A 15673-nucleotide genomic window follows, 5' to 3' on the forward strand; every position below is an offset into this window, starting at 1 on the left:
CTGCCTCCCTAGTGGCTGGGCTGGGACTACAGGCATGCGCCACCACGTGCAACTAACATTTTTTAATTTTTAGTAGAGATGAGGTTTCACTATGTTGCTCAGACTGGTCTCAAACTCCTTAGCTCAAGCAACTCTCCTGCCTCAGCCTCTCAGAGTGACAGGATTACAGGTGTGAGCCAAGCCACCCGCTGACTTCCAACTCTTAATCCCTTCTAATCTGTTCCCCATCCATCAACAAGAGTGGTCTTCACAAAACAAATCAGATCATATTATTCCCCTGCCTAAAGCCCTCCCTTCAGTAGCAACTCATTATACTTAGAATAAAATCCAAATACTCACCATAGCCTAAAGGCCCTGCATGATCTACCTCCTAACTAATTATTATTTCCCAGCTCACATAACACTCCTCTCATTGACACTGACCTCTCAGTTCCTCCAACATGTGAAGACCTTTTCCACCTGGGGCCTCTGAACCTGCAAGATTCCTTCTTCATGAAATGCTCCTGCCTCTACTCTTGTCCTGTATGGTTCCTTCACAATTAGAGTGGCCCCAACTTCATTGTGTAAAACTTTCCCAGTTTTAGCAATGGAAGCCCTATATCCCAGAACATTCCAGCCCCAGGCAAACTGGGAGAGTTCATCACCCAATTCTTAACCAAATATCTCCCACTTGTGGAGGTCTTCCCTCATTATTCTCCATTTAAAGATTTCCTTCTATTAGTCTCTATTTCAGACCCCATTTTGTTTCCATCATTATACTTGGACTATTTGCAATTACTAAATTATTATTATTATTAGAGATGGGGTCTTGCTCTGTCACCCAGGCTGGATTGCCCAGGCATGATCATAGCTCTCTGTAGCCTTGAACTGCTGGACTCAAACAGTCCTCCCACCTCAGCCTCTGGAGTAGCTGGGACTACAGGTGCACACCACCATGACTGGCTAATTTTTATTTTTTGTAGTGATGGCGGCTTACTATTTGCCTAGGTTGGTCTCAAACTTGTCACTTCAAACTAACCTCCTGCCTCAGCTTCCCAAAATGTTGGGATTACAAGTGTGAGCCACCACACCCAGCCCAAAAGCTAAATTATTTTGTCTGTTATGGCAGACATTTACAATTTGGCTGCCCAACATACTGTTTCAGTAATATCTCAAGTTAGAGAGGCAGTCCTGCCTCTTGATGAGGAGGCCAACGGGGGACAGATATTCCCTTTTCTATGCCCTCGTGACCAACTAGATATTCCTGCCTGGGATTTTGAACCTTAAAGAAGCTCAAAAAGCAAAGGGTTGGTCCAGACTTTTTATGGTTGCTGCATCACAGTAGAGAATATAGTAGGTGGTAGCAAATATCCATGAGCAGCATGGTCTATCTAGCAGCAAGCTTGATCATGTTCCATTGCAGGGTGCCGGTAACGGTGGCATTGAGTGTCCAGCCAACAAGTGGCGGCATCCTGAGCACAATGTTCCTGGAATAGTATTTTGGCTGGGCCTTACTTTGTTTTCCAGCCTTCTTGTAATTCTGAGTTCCTCAATACCCTCCAGAAAAATCCCTTTTCCGCTTGAGGAAACTGGAATCAGTTTCTATTATCTGCAACCCAGAACTCTAACTAGAATATCTATTAACTTGATAAAAATTTTTGTTGTTTTGATGCATCCCTGACAAGAATATAAATTCTAGTCTGTTTTGTTCACCATCATATCACCAGTGCCTACCACACTTCTCAACATGTAACAGGTACTCAATAAATATTTTTTAAATAAACAAATAATGAAAAATCACTAAGGTTACAACAATCTCCAAGGAGGTCACTGCTTTATACAAGTATCTATTTATTTCCATTTATTATTATAATTATTATTGTATTTTGAGACAGGGTCTCACTCTGTCACCCAGGCAGGAGTGCAGTGGTACGATCTCGGCTCCCTGCAACCTCCACCTCCAGGGTTCAAGCAATTCTCCTGCCTCAGCCTCCCAAGTAACTGAGATTACAGGAGCGTACCACCACGCCCAGCTAATCTGTGTATTTTCAGTAGAGATGGGGTTTCATCACGTTAGCCAGGCTGGTCTCAAATTCCTGACCTCAGGTGATCTGCCCACCTCAGCCTCCCAAAGTGCTGGGATTTCAGGCGTGAGCCAACGTATCTGGCCTATTTTTTTTTTTTTCCATTTAACATCAAAGAAGTAAAACAGTAACAAAAAAAATCCCTATCCCTTTTTTTTTTTTTTTTTTCTTTTTGAGACAGAGTCTCTCTCTGTTGCCCAGGCTGGAGTTCAGTGGCACGATCTCGGCTCACTGCAATCTCTGCTTCTCAGGTTCAAGTGATTTTCCTTCCTTGGGCTCTTTAGTAGCTGGGATTACAGGTGCATGCCACCATGCCTGGCTAATTTTTGTATTTTTAGTAGAGACGGGGTTTCGTCATGTTGGCCAGGCTGGTCTCGAACTCCTGACCTCAAGCGATCCGCCTGCCTTGGCCTCCCAAAGTGCTAGGATTACAGGCATGAGCCACCGTGCCCAGCCCCCTATCCCTTTTCTAACCTAAAACCTACTGCTATGCATATTCTTATAGGGTGGGCCATCAATGAAAAATCACTTTATGGCCATGCATGGTGGCTCACACCTGTAATCTTAGGGCTTTGGGAGGGTGAAGCAGGCAGATCACTTGAGCCCAGGAGTTAAGAGCAGCTTGGGCAATATGGTGAAATTGTCTCTACAAAAATCAGCTGGGCATGGTAGCATGTGCCTGTAGTCCCAGCTACTCGGGAGGCTGAGATGGAAGAATCACCTGAGCCCAGGAAGCTGTGACCTGCAGTGAGCCCTGATCATGCCACTATAATCCAGCCTGGAAGACAGAGTGAGACTGTCTCAAAAAAAAAAAAAAAAAAAGAAAAGAAAAAGAGAAAGAAGGAAAAAAAGAAAGAGAAAATGATTGTGTAAGAGTTACAATCTAAGAAAATGAGCCCATAAAGGGACAATTAAAAAAATTTTTTTTAACTTAATTATTTAAATTTTCTGTTAAGGCTCTATTGTCCAAATATTTTTCAGACCATCAAAATGCACGTTGGGAGGCCAAGACAACAGGAACATCTGAGCTCGAAAGTTTGAGATCAGTCTGGACAACATAGAAGACCCTGACTCTTAAAAAAAAAAAAAAAAGTCAAATAAATACCTCATTGCCCTATGCAGCTCTTCCACCTAAACAAAACTTTCAGAGCAGTGGTCCCCAACCTTTTTAGTACTGGGGACCAGTTTTATGGAAGACATTTTTTCCATGGATCTGGGTGGGAATATGGTTTCAGGATGAAACTGCTTCACCTCAGATCATCAGGCATTAGTTAGATTCTCAGATTATCATAAGGAACGGGCAACCTGGATCCCTCGCATGCGCAGTTCACAAAAGAGTTCGCCTCCTATGAGAATCTAATGCTGCCACTGATCTGACAGGAGGCAGAGCTTAGGTGTTAATGCTCGCTGGCCCACCCCTCACTTCCTACTGTACAGCCTGGTTCCTAACAGATCATGGACCTGTACTGATCCATGGCCCAGGGGTTGGGAAAACCTGTTCCAGAATATTTCCTGGGGTCAATCTATTTTAAGTCCATGCTTCTATACTGTCTACATTATGCAATTCAGAATGATATTTCTGAGACTATGAAAGATCTTCAATCACCAGAGAAAGATTCAATTATGTTCACTGTACCGTACTTAATTCATAAAAGCAGATCAACACAACTTAGACAAGTTTTCAACAATGAAATAAAAAATTAAAGGATTTTTAAAATTAACATTAAATTCAATTTGCTAAGTTAATACCAGTTGAGACTTAACTATATTAATTACAACATTCTGCAAATGTGAAGACTAACATATTTGTAAAAGTGATCCTAAATGTTCATTTTACATTGCTCTTTTTTCCAGAAGCCCTAGAAACCTTTTCCCCATGCCGACTATTCCTAACTTGCTGTTTTTCTATAGATCTACTGTCCATTATCAGCAAGTTCTCAAAACTGCTTTATGTTTTAGGAAGGTCACTGTCAATTCTCCCAACACCCATCCTGCCTTCTTCAGATTGTATCTTGGTTCTGTTTTCCCACAAACCAATGAAATTAAAAATAAAATAGGATTTAATACTATGTTATAGAACGTAACTCTCAAAATTTAGTGTGTATCAGAATTACCTGGGAGAATTGCTGAAAACAGGCTCCGGAGTAAGGTAAATCTTAGTTTAAACCCTGGCTCTGCTGCTTCTAACTATGTAACCTTGGGTATCATACCTTACCTCATGACCCAATGGCTTCCCCTCAAAGGGAGATAATAGTCATCTTTCAGGGTTGATATGAGAATGAAATGTGAGTATGGATGTATACTGCTTAGCACATGGTGCCTAGTATATTCTAAGTAGTCAATAAATGGGAGCTCTTGTTATTGCCTGGCTCTCATTTTTCCTTTCCATTCTAGTCTCCGAACTATCTTCAATACTAAAACCCATTGTATTTTCCACATTCTTACAATGTCCACTGACAACACTTTGGAGAGCATGACTTCATAATACTTCCACTAAGCTTCTCTAGAACTCTACATCAGGCTCTCAACAAGCTGGTATTTAAAAAAAAAAAAACATAAAAATACTTCATTCTTAAAACAGGAAATTTGGCTGGGTGCGGTGGCTCACGTCTATAATCCCAGTACTTTGAGAGGCTGAGGCAGGTGGATCACCTGAGGTCAGGAGTTCAAGACCAGCCTGGCCAACATGGTGAAACCCTATGTCTACTAAAAATACAAAAAATTAGCTGGGGGTGGTGGTGGGCACCTGAAATCCTACCCGGGAGGCTGAGGCAGGAGAATCTCGAACCTGGGAGGCAGAAGTTGCAGTGAGCCAAGATCACGCCATCACACTCCAGCCTGGGCAACAAGAGTGAAACTCCATCCCAAAATAAAAGGGCGGCGAGGCAGGGAGGTGAGGAGAATTTAAAAAAACAAAATAAAAAAATAAAAACAAAAACAACTGCAAACATCATCTATTATACTACCAAGAGCTCAAACACGGCAAGCCCTCAAACTAAGTAAAACCTCCCCTAGCTCTCAAATTTTCTTTTTTTTGTTTGTTTGTTTTGAGATGAAGTCTCGCTCTGTCACCCAAGCTGGAGTGCAGTGGTGTGATCTGCAACCTCCACCTCTCAGGTTCAAGCAATTCTCCTGCCTCAGCCTCCCGAGTAGCTGGGATTACAGGCGCCTGCCACCAAGCCCGGCTAATTTTTGCATTTTTAGTAGAGATGAGGTTTCACCATGTTGGCCAGGCTGGTCTTGAACTCCTGACCTCCAGTAATCCACCTATCTCAGCCTCCCAAAGTGTTAGGATTACAGGTGTGAGCCACTGCACCCGGCCCAGCTCTCAAAACTTTCTAAACCAGCCACTTTATACCTTCTCAGCAACTTTCAATCACATTACTGCTCTTGCTTTACTGGGTCCACCTAATGATATCTGGCTTTTTAGCCAGGCTTTGAATCATCACTGACTTTTCTGGTGCCTTCATCACCACCTATTCTTCCTCAACCCCTTGTTCATCCACCATTGGCAATCTTCAACCCTTACTATCATCCCTGGAGTTCCAAAGTCTCCAATCTCGCTTCCAGGCCAGAACATTCTTGTAGGAAGACATTTGCAACAAGTTCCATGAATGTCTATCTGATAATGCCCTCATAGGACCTTACAAATATCATCTTACTAGCCTTTCAGTAATTCTACAGTCTCCAAAAGTCAATTATAACCTTCTTCACACACTTTTAAGACTCTCACCTCACACACTCCTCTGAATCACCAGATTATTTCAATTTTTAATTTGGAGAGGACATCAAAGTCATTGAGCATCCCCTCACCCATCAGCCTTCTTCATAACTCCACATAGTTTAGTCGTATACTACAATAATTAAGCACTTACACTACACCATAATAGTTAAGTACTATTAATTGATAAGTATTGTTCTACATGCTTTATGTGTAATTAACTCATTCAATCCTCACAACAACCCAAGAAATTAACACAAGGAGATCGTATGACTCACCTACAGTCATATATCTAAAAGTGGCAGAGTCAAGCTATGAATCCAGGCAGTCTGGTTCCAGAGGCTACTTCTCAGACCACTGCACTCCACTGACTCACATGCTCTTAACTTCTCCCACTGAGCCCTTTCCTTCAATAGGGACTTTGAACGGTGGTCAGATAGGGTCAGTTATCCTTAGCGGTTATGTTTTAACTTTTCCGTAAAGGAGAATATATTCAAGGATGACGTGTGAAATTAAAAATTTATAAAATGACTTACTACAAAGCTACAGTAAACAGTGTGGCATTGGCATAAAGACAGACATATAGAGCAGTGGAATGGAATAGAGCCAAGAAATAAACTCTTGCATATACAGTTAAATGATTTTTGAACTCAAAATGAATCAAAGACCTAAACTTAAGACCTATAACTATAAAACTCTTTAAAGAAAACATAGGGAGCCGAACCCAATGACTCACACCTGTAATCGCAGCACTTTGGGAGGCTCAAGCAAGAGGATCGCTTGAGGCCAGAATTTTGAGACCAGCAGAGTAACAAGGCAAGACTTCCCCATCTCTACAAAAAATAAATTAGCCAGGTGTGGCGGTACATGCCTGTAGTACTAGCTACTATGGACACTGAGATGGGAGGATCCCTTGAGGGCAGGAGTTTGAAGTTACAGTGAGCTATGTGACTGCATCACTGTACTCCAGCCTGGGTGAGACCCTGTCCCTACTATTTTTTTTAAAAAAGGGGAGGGGGTTGGGAGAGGCACATGACATTGAATTTGGCAATGATTTCTCAGATATGACACCAAAAGCACAAGCAACAAAAAAAGTGGACAAATTAGACTTCATCAAAATTTAAAACTTTTTTGCAACAAAGAGCACAATCAACAGAGTGAATAGGCAACCAACAGAATAGGAAAAAATATTTACAAATTATTTATCTGATAAGGGATTGATATCTAGAATATATAAAGAACTACAACTCAACAACAACAAAAGAAATAACTCAATTAAAAAACAGGCGAAGGACTTAAATAGACACTTCTTCAAAGAAGATATACAAATGGCCAGGAAGCATATGAAATGGTGCTCAACATCACTGATCATTAGGGAAATGTAAATTAAAATTACAATGAGATACCATTTCATAGTCATCAGGATGGATATTATCAAAATCAGAAAATAACAAGTGTTGGCTATGATATGAAGAAATTGGGACCCCTGTGCATTGCTGGTGGGAATGTAAAATGGAAGAGTTGCTGTGAAAACAGTATAAAAGTTCCTTAAAAAATTAAACACAGAATAACTGTATGACCCAGCAATTTCACTTCTGGGCGTATACCCTAAATGACTGAAAGCAGGGGACAGGTGCGGTGGCTAATGCCTGTAATCCCAGCACTTTGGAAGGCCGAGGCAGATGGATCACGAGGTCAGGAGATCAAGACCATCCTGGCTAACATGGTGAAAGCCTGTCTCCACTAAAAATACGAAAAATTAGCCGGGTGTGGTGGCGGGTGCCTGTAGTCCCAGCTACTCTGGAGGCTGAGGAAGGAGAATGGCGTAAACCCAGGAGGCCAAGCTTGCAGTAAGCCGAGATCACTTGCACTCCAGCCTGGGTGACAGAGTGAGACTCTGTCTCAAAAAAAAAAAAAGAACTGAAAGCAGGGCCAGGTGTGGTGGCTCACACCTGTAATCCCAGTTACTTGAGTTCCTTGGAAGGCTGAGATGGGAGGACTGCTGGAGCCAAAGAGTTCAAGGCTGCAGTCAGTCATGATCACATCACTGCACTGCAGCCTGGGCAACTGAGTGAGACCCTGTCTCCAAAAAAGTAAAAGAACTGAAAGCAAGGACACAAACAGATATTTGTAAACCAATTTTCATAGCAACAATATTCACAATTGCCAAAAGGTAGAAACCCAAATGTCACAAAATATGGTATATACATACAATGGAATATTATTCTGTCATAAAAAGGAATGAAATTATGATACATGCTACAACATAGATAAAGCTTGAGGACATTATGCTAATTGAAATAAGAGAGTTACAAAACAAAAAAACCTTATATCATTCCACTTATCTGAGTTATCTAGAATAATCAAATTTATAGAAAGTAGAATGGTGGTTGCCAGAGGCTGGGAGAAGGGGAAAATGGGAAGTTGTTTTATGGGCACAGAGTGTCAGTTTTCCAAAATTAAAAGAGTTCTGGAGGCCGGGCGCGGTGGCTCACGCCTGTAATCCCAGCACTTTAGGAGGCTGAGGCAGGTGGATTACGAGGTAAGGAGATCGAGACCATCCTGGCTAACACAGTGAAACCCCCCCGTCTCTACTAAAGAATACAAAAAATTAGCTGGGTGTAGTGGCGAGTGCCTATAGTCCCAGCTACTCGGGAGGCTGAGGCAGGAGAGTGGCGTGAACCCAGGAGGTGGAGGTTGCAGTGAGCCGAGATTGTGCCACTGCACTCCAGCCTGGGCGACAGAGCAAGACTCCGTCTCAAAAAACAAAACAAAACAAACAACAACAACAACAAAAAAGAGTTCTGGAGATTGGTTACACAACAATGGGAATGTATGTAATACAACTGAACTATATGCTTGAAAATGGTTATGATGATAAAGGTTATGTACATTTTACAATTTAACGTAAAACTGATTTTTTTCCAAAGAGAATGAAATTCTGATACACGCTACCACACTGATTACCAATGAAAACATTACACTATGAGATATATGCCAGAGACAAAAGGACAAATATTATATGCTTCCCTTTATATGAGGTACCTAGAGCAGTCAAATTCATAGAGGGCAGAAAATAGAATAGTGGTTACTAGGGGCTGGGGAAGGGGGAGAAGATGGGAAGTTATTGTTTACTGGGTACAGTATTTCTCTTTGGGGGCCAGGCACAGTGGCTCACCTATAGTCTCAGCACTTTGAGAGGCCAAGGAGGGCAGACCACTTGAGGTCAGGTGTCCAAGACCAGCCTGGCCAACATGGTGAAACCTTGTCACTACTAAAAATACAAAAAAATTAGCCGGCCATGGTGAGGTGTGCCTGGAATCCCAGCTACTCGGGGGGCTGAGGCAGGAGAGTCACTTGAACCCAGGAGGTGGAGGTGCAGTGAGCCAAAATCGCACCACTGCACTTCAGCTTGGGCAACAGAGCAAGACTGTATCTCAAAAAAAAAAGAGCATTTCTGCTTGGGGTAATAAAAAAATCCTAGAAATGGGTAAGTACCCACAATAAAATGAAGGCACTTAGTACCACTAAACTGCCTCCAGTTACTCAGGGTAAAGCCAAAAATAATACTCTCCCAAACACCTATGTCCTTTTTTCTTTCTTTCTTTCATTTTTTTTTTTGAGATGGAGTCTCGCTCTGTTGTGCCCAGGCTGGAATGCAGCGGCGCAATCTCAGCTTACTGCAACCTCTGCCTCCTGAGTTCAAGCGATTCTCCTGCATCAGCCTCCCAAGTAGCTGGGATTAGATTACAGGTGCCCAACACCACGCCCAACTAAATTTTTGTATTTTTAATAGAGACGAGGTTTCAATATGTTGGTCAGGCTGGTCCCAAACTCCTGACCTCAGGTGATCCACCTGCCTCGGCCTCCCAAAGTGCTGTCTTTATTCAAAATGTCGTTCATAGCATTTTTTTTTTTTGAGATGGAGTCTTATTCTGTTGCCCAGGCTGGAGTGCAGTGGCATGATCTTGACTCAATGCAACCTCCAACTCCTGGGTTCAAGTGATTGTCCTGCCTAAGCCTCCCAAGTAGCTGGCATTACAGGTACCTGCCACATACACAGCTAATTTTTGTATTTTTAGTAGAGACGAGGTTTCATACTGTTGGCCAGGCTGGTCTAGAACTCCTGACCTCAGGTGACCCACCCACCTCAACCTCCCAAAGTTCTGGGATTACAGGTGTGAGTCACCGCTACCAGCCTATAGCACTTTTTTTTTTTTTTTTTTGAGATGGAGTTTCACTTTTGTTGCCCAGGCTGGAGTGCAATGGAGCGATCTTGGCTCACTGCAACCTCTGTCTCCCAGGTTCAAGTGATTCTCCTGCCTCAGCCTCCTGGGTAGCTGGGATTACAGGTGCCCACCACCACACCCGGCTAATTTTTTTTTTTTTTTGTATTTTTAGTAGAGACAGGGTTTCACCATGTTGGCCAAGCTGGTCTCAAACTCCTGGCTTCAGATGATTTGCCCGTCTCAACCTCCTAAAGCGTTGGGATTACAGGCATGACTCACCATGCCCAGCCAGCACTTTTTTTTTTTTTTTGAGAAAGAGTCCCACTCTGTTGCCCAGGCTGGAGTGCAGTGGTGCGATCTCAGCTCACTGAAGCCTCTGCCACCTGGGTTCAAGTTCAAGCGATCCTACTGCCTCAGCCACCCGAGTAGCTGGGGTTACAGACGCTCGCCACCACACCTGGCTAATTTTTGTAATTTTAGTAGAAATGGGGTTTCACCACGTTGGCCAGGCAGCTCTCGAACTCCTGACCTCAAGTGATCCACCTGCTTCGGCCTCCCAGTGTGCTGGGATTACGGGCATGAGCCACCGTGCCCAGCCTCATATAATTTTTATTACAGTATGTTGTTGTAATTGTTCTATTTTATTATTAGTTATTATTGTTAATCTCTTACTATGCCTAAGTAAAAAACTCCACCACAAGTACATATGCATAAGGAAAAGCATAGTATATATAGGGTTCAGTACTGTCTGTAATTTTAGGCATCCACTCGGGGTCTCAGAATGTATTCCTTGTGGATAATGGGGGCTACTGTAATACAAATTGCTCTTTTAATTTTTTTTCCATTTTATTGAGGTATAAATGATAAAATTTGTATATACTTAAGTACAATATAATGATTTATGTATATATTATATAAGGATTACTACAATGAAATTCATTAACACATCCTTCATCACACAGTTACCATTTGTGTGTACGTGATGAGGACACAAACTGCTTTTAATATTTTATTCACAACAAGCCTATTAAGGAGGTAGTTTTTTATCATGCTGTCCATTTTATAAATTAAAAACTGAGGTCAGGTGGTTGTCTTGTGAACAGTGGTAACACTAAGTGAATAAAAGAATGAGGCTGGATATTGTGGCTCATACTTGTAATTCCAGCACTTTGACAGGCCAGTGTGTTGGCAGCTGCGACTACAGAGGGCTTGCTGCTATCATCACATTGGCTGCAGCAGAGGCATGGATAGGGCTGCATGATCCGTGGAGCTAGCAGGAGCCCTTCCCCTTCTGAGTTGGGGCAGGAGCTCCTCTGGTGCTGCCGGAGCTACACAAACTGCAGCTGTTAACCTGGGCCTCCTGTTCCACGGAGCAGGCAGAAGCCTTGCCCTGCTGGGTGGGGTTGCAGCCACCCAAGTTGTGGTTGCAGATCCGAGCCTCCCTGTGCTCTTGTGGGGGCCGGGAGCAGGCAGGATCCCTGCCCTCCTGGGCGCAGCTGCAGCCGCCCTCCCAGGTGCAGGACCTAATAGTCTCTGCAGCCTGCACCCTTGGAGACCCAGGAAGGCCTGCCCCCACCCCCACCCCCGCTTCTCTCTGCTCCTGGCACCCACTCCAATTTCGGAGTGGGGTTGGGGCAAGCCCAGGTGCTGTTACAGTCCGGGAGTGAATGTGTGTGCGCACCCTCAGGGCAACACCCTGCCACCTTGGCCCCCTCCAGGGGCACAGAGAAGTGAAAGGGGAAGCCAAGTGGGGACTGAGGGTGGTCAGTGCTGGCCTTTAGGTGCACCTTTGTGTGAGCAGCCTGGTGCCATGGACTGCTGAGAGAGACAGACAGGCTCCTGGGTGGAAGGGAGGTTCCCATAAATCCCCACCTTCAGGACACGGAGGGCTTAAAGGCTGGGGGCTGGGCTGCCAGTCCCACCCACCAGATGGGGATTTGTGCTGCCTTTTCCCCGCAGTCCACGAACCAATCAGGAAGCACTGTCTCCCCTCTGAGGTCCATAAAAGCCCCAGGCTCAGCCAGAACAGGGTAGAGGATGGAGAAAAGATCGGATAGCCAGAGAGGAGAGAGGAGCTATGCTCTCTGCTGAAAGCTGGGAAGTCAACAGGTAGGACCTGCCTGAAGAGAGGAGCCACCCACTCCAGGGCCTCCTCTCTGCTGAGAGCTGAATACCGGATAAGACAGACTGCCTACAGAGAAGAGCTGCTCCCTGTGAGTCTCCTCTGAGCTGTTCTAACACTCAATAGAGCTTCTCTTTGTCTTGCTCACCCTCCACTTGTCTGCGTACCTCAATGCAGGACAAGAACTCGGGCAAAGGCACCACTGGCCACAGAGGTTTCTAGCCAGAAAAGCAACACCCTAAAGATCCCACAACAAAGGCAAGAGGATTGCTGGAGCCCAGGAGTTCCAAACCAGCTTGGGCAACACACCAAGACCCCATCTCTACAAAAAATTTTTAAAATTAGCTGGGCATGGTGGTATGCACCTATCGTCCTAGCTACTCAGGAGGCTGAGGTGGGACGATTGCTTGAGCCCAGGAGTTCAACACTGCACTCCAGTCTGGGTAATAGAGCAGAGCAAGACTCTATCTAATTAATTAAATAATTAAAAAAATAAAAGCATGAGGACTAGAATGCAACTGTTCTAACTCCACTATACCATATTGGCCTTGTGAAATGAATAAATTTTAAAGACAAACTCATAGCTCTACCTGTGTCAAAGCAACAAAGTTGATTTAGAAATGCTAAATACAGGCCTGGCATGGTGGCTCACGCCTGTAATCCCAGCACTTTGGGAGGCCAAGGTGTGTGAATCACTTGAGCCCAGGAGTTTGAGACTAGCCTGGGCAATACTGTGAAACCACGTCTCTACAAAAAATACAAAAAATTAGCCAGGTATGGTGGCATGTGCCTATAGTCCCAGCTACTCAGAGGCCGAGGTGGGAGGACTGCCTGAGCCTGGGGAGACTAAGGCTGCAGTGAGCTTTAATTGTGCCACTGTACCCCAGCCTGGGCTGCAGAGCAAGACCCTATCTCAAAAAAAAAAAAAAAAAAAAAAAAAAGGCTAAATGCCTCAGAAACTATCTTTGGCATATCAGCATACAGGCTATAACCCACACGCTTCAGGTATATCTATCGGTGATATGGGAAAGATAAAAGGGAACAAAAGACTGTATTATAAAATACCAAAAAAGTCGTGTTAGGTATATTCTATACATTACTACTATCCTGGAGACATTACTTATACTAGATTACTTTGATGGTGATCCACTCAAACTATTGACTGGAACCTGTTCACCAGCAGTAAGAAGATTCCTGTAGTAACCTGATAACCTATCAGTCAGATAGCCCTACAGTCTAAAGATAGGTTAGGCCAGGCACAGTGGCTCATGCCTGTAATCCCAGCTCTTTGGGAGGCCAAGGCGGGCAGATCACTTGAGGTCAGGAGTTTGAGACCTGTCTGGCCAACATGTCAAAACCCCGTCTCTACTAAAATTATAAAACATTAGCCAGGCATGGTGGCGTGCTTTGGGAGGCTGAGGCAAGATAATTGCTTAAACCTGGGAAGAAAGAGGTTGCAGTGAGCCAAGATAACACCACTGCACTCCAGCCTAGGTGACACAGCAAGACTCCATCTCAAAAAATAAATAAATAAAGATAGGTTATCACATCTTTTGATCTCTGTAACTCTAGCATTTAGTAAAGTGACTCCTACGTATTAGGCATAAAATATTGTTTATTCAAGAATGAATTGTTGGCTGGGCATGGTGGCTCACGCTTATAATCCCAGCACTTTGGAAGGCTGAGGCGGGTGGATCACCTGAGGCTAGGAGTTCAAGACCAGCCTGGCCAACATGGTGAAACCCTGTCTCTACTAAAAATACTAAAAATTACCCTGGTGTGGCGGTGTGCTACTCGAGTGGCTGAGGCGGGAGAATCGCTTGAACCTGGGAAGAGGAGGTTGCTGTGAGCTAAGATGGCACCACTGCACTCCAGCCTAGGCAACAGAGCGAGAATCTGTCTCAAAAAAAAAAAAAAAAAAAAAAAAAAAGAATTGTTAATTAAACTAAATTTGGCCTGAGGATGCCTCTGTACTTGAGTCTTTACATACCAAGTTGCAACCTAACTTAGTACTTCAACTGAAAGCCTAATTTAGAAGTATACTTTTGTATCAAAAAGCTGAGTCTCAGGAAAGCACAGCAGCTGAGCTTCAGTCAACCACAAGCAATCAACTGTTTAAACCATGTTCAAATGAGGCAAACTCAAGGCTGTAACCAACTGGGCTGTCTCTGTACCTCACTTCTGTTTTCTGTACTTCATTTCCATTTTCTGTCCATAATACTGCCTAACCACATGGCAAACTGGAGTTTTACTGAATATGTTCTGGCTATGAGGGTTGCTGGATTCACTAGTTATTTTTTTGCTCAAATAAACTCTCCTAAGTTTAATTTGTCTCAAGTTTTTCTTTTAACAGAATGAAGGAATATGAAGAATGCAAAGATACTATCACAGAATACTTTACCTTTGCTTCTTGATCTTCCAGGGAAAACTCCATTAATTCATTTGAAATCTCTTCTGCCTGGTCTTCTCCTAGGTTTGGATTTTTATCCAACTTTGGAATAGCAGTAATAGGACTGCCCAGATATTTCATTTCACTGTCCACCAAGTTTCCATTGTCCTATCAAGTATACTGACAACATTAAAAACTATTCAAAATATATCAAAGTCCTAAATGTAAGAGCTAAAACTATAAAACTCTTAGAAGAAAACATAAGAGAAAAAATTCATGACATTGGATTTGGATAATGCCACTGAAAGCACAGGTAACGAAAGAAAAAAATAGATACATTGGTCTTCATCAAAATGAAAAACTTTTGTGCATCAAAGAACACCATTAAGGGAATGAAAAGGCAACCCACAAAATGGGAGAAAATATTTGCAAGTCTTATATTTGATGAGGGATTAATATCAGAATATATAAGGAACTCCTACAACTCAGTAACAAAAACAGTAACTAAATCAAAAGGGACATGAATAGACATTTCTCCAAAGAAGATATACAAATGGCCCATAACCACATCAAAAGATGCTCAACATAAGTAATCATTATGGAAATGCATATCAAAATTGCAATGAAATACTACTTTATACCCATTAGGATGGCCATTATAAGAAATAACAAGTGTTTGTGCATTGCTGGTGGGAATGTAAAAGGGTGCAGAGGCACTTTATGGATACTAGCATGCTAGTTCCTCAAAAAATTAAACATAGAATTATCATATAATCAAGCAATTCTACTTCTGAACATATACCCAAAAGATTTAAAAACAGGGGCCAGGCGCGGCAGCTCACACTTATAATCCTAGTACTTTGGGAGCCCGAGGCGGGCGGATCACAAGGTCAGGAGTTTGAGAGCAGCCTGGCCAACATGTTGAAACCCCGTCTCTACGAAAAATACAAAAATTAGCCGGGCATGGTAGCACGTGCTTGTAATCCCAGCTACTTGGGAGGCTGAGGCAGGAGAATTGCTTGAACTGGGGAGATGGAAGTTGCAGTGAGCTGAGATTGCACCACTGTACTCCAGCCTGGGCGACAGGGCAAAGACTCCATCTTGGAAAAAAATAAATAAAATAAAATAAAAGCAAGGACTCAAGCAGAT

General features: G+C 43.2%; 1 protein-coding gene across 1 annotated transcript in view; it reads right to left on the reverse strand.

Moving 5' to 3' along the window:
• CDC25C (cell division cycle 25C) overlaps nt 1-15673 on the reverse strand; it is a 50895-nt gene that overhangs the window by 21279 nt on the left and 13943 nt on the right. The window contains exon 8 of the mRNA XM_030928018.1: nt 14537-14692. Within this exon, the coding sequence (XP_030783878.1) occupies nt 14537-14692 (156 nt within the window). The remainder of the gene's footprint in view (nt 1-14536; nt 14693-15673) is intronic.

The sequence above is a fragment of the Rhinopithecus roxellana genome, chromosome 3 (genome assembly GCF_007565055.1).
Source record: "Rhinopithecus roxellana isolate Shanxi Qingling chromosome 3, ASM756505v1, whole genome shotgun sequence".
NCBI lineage: Eukaryota > Metazoa > Chordata > Mammalia > Primates > Cercopithecidae > Rhinopithecus > Rhinopithecus roxellana.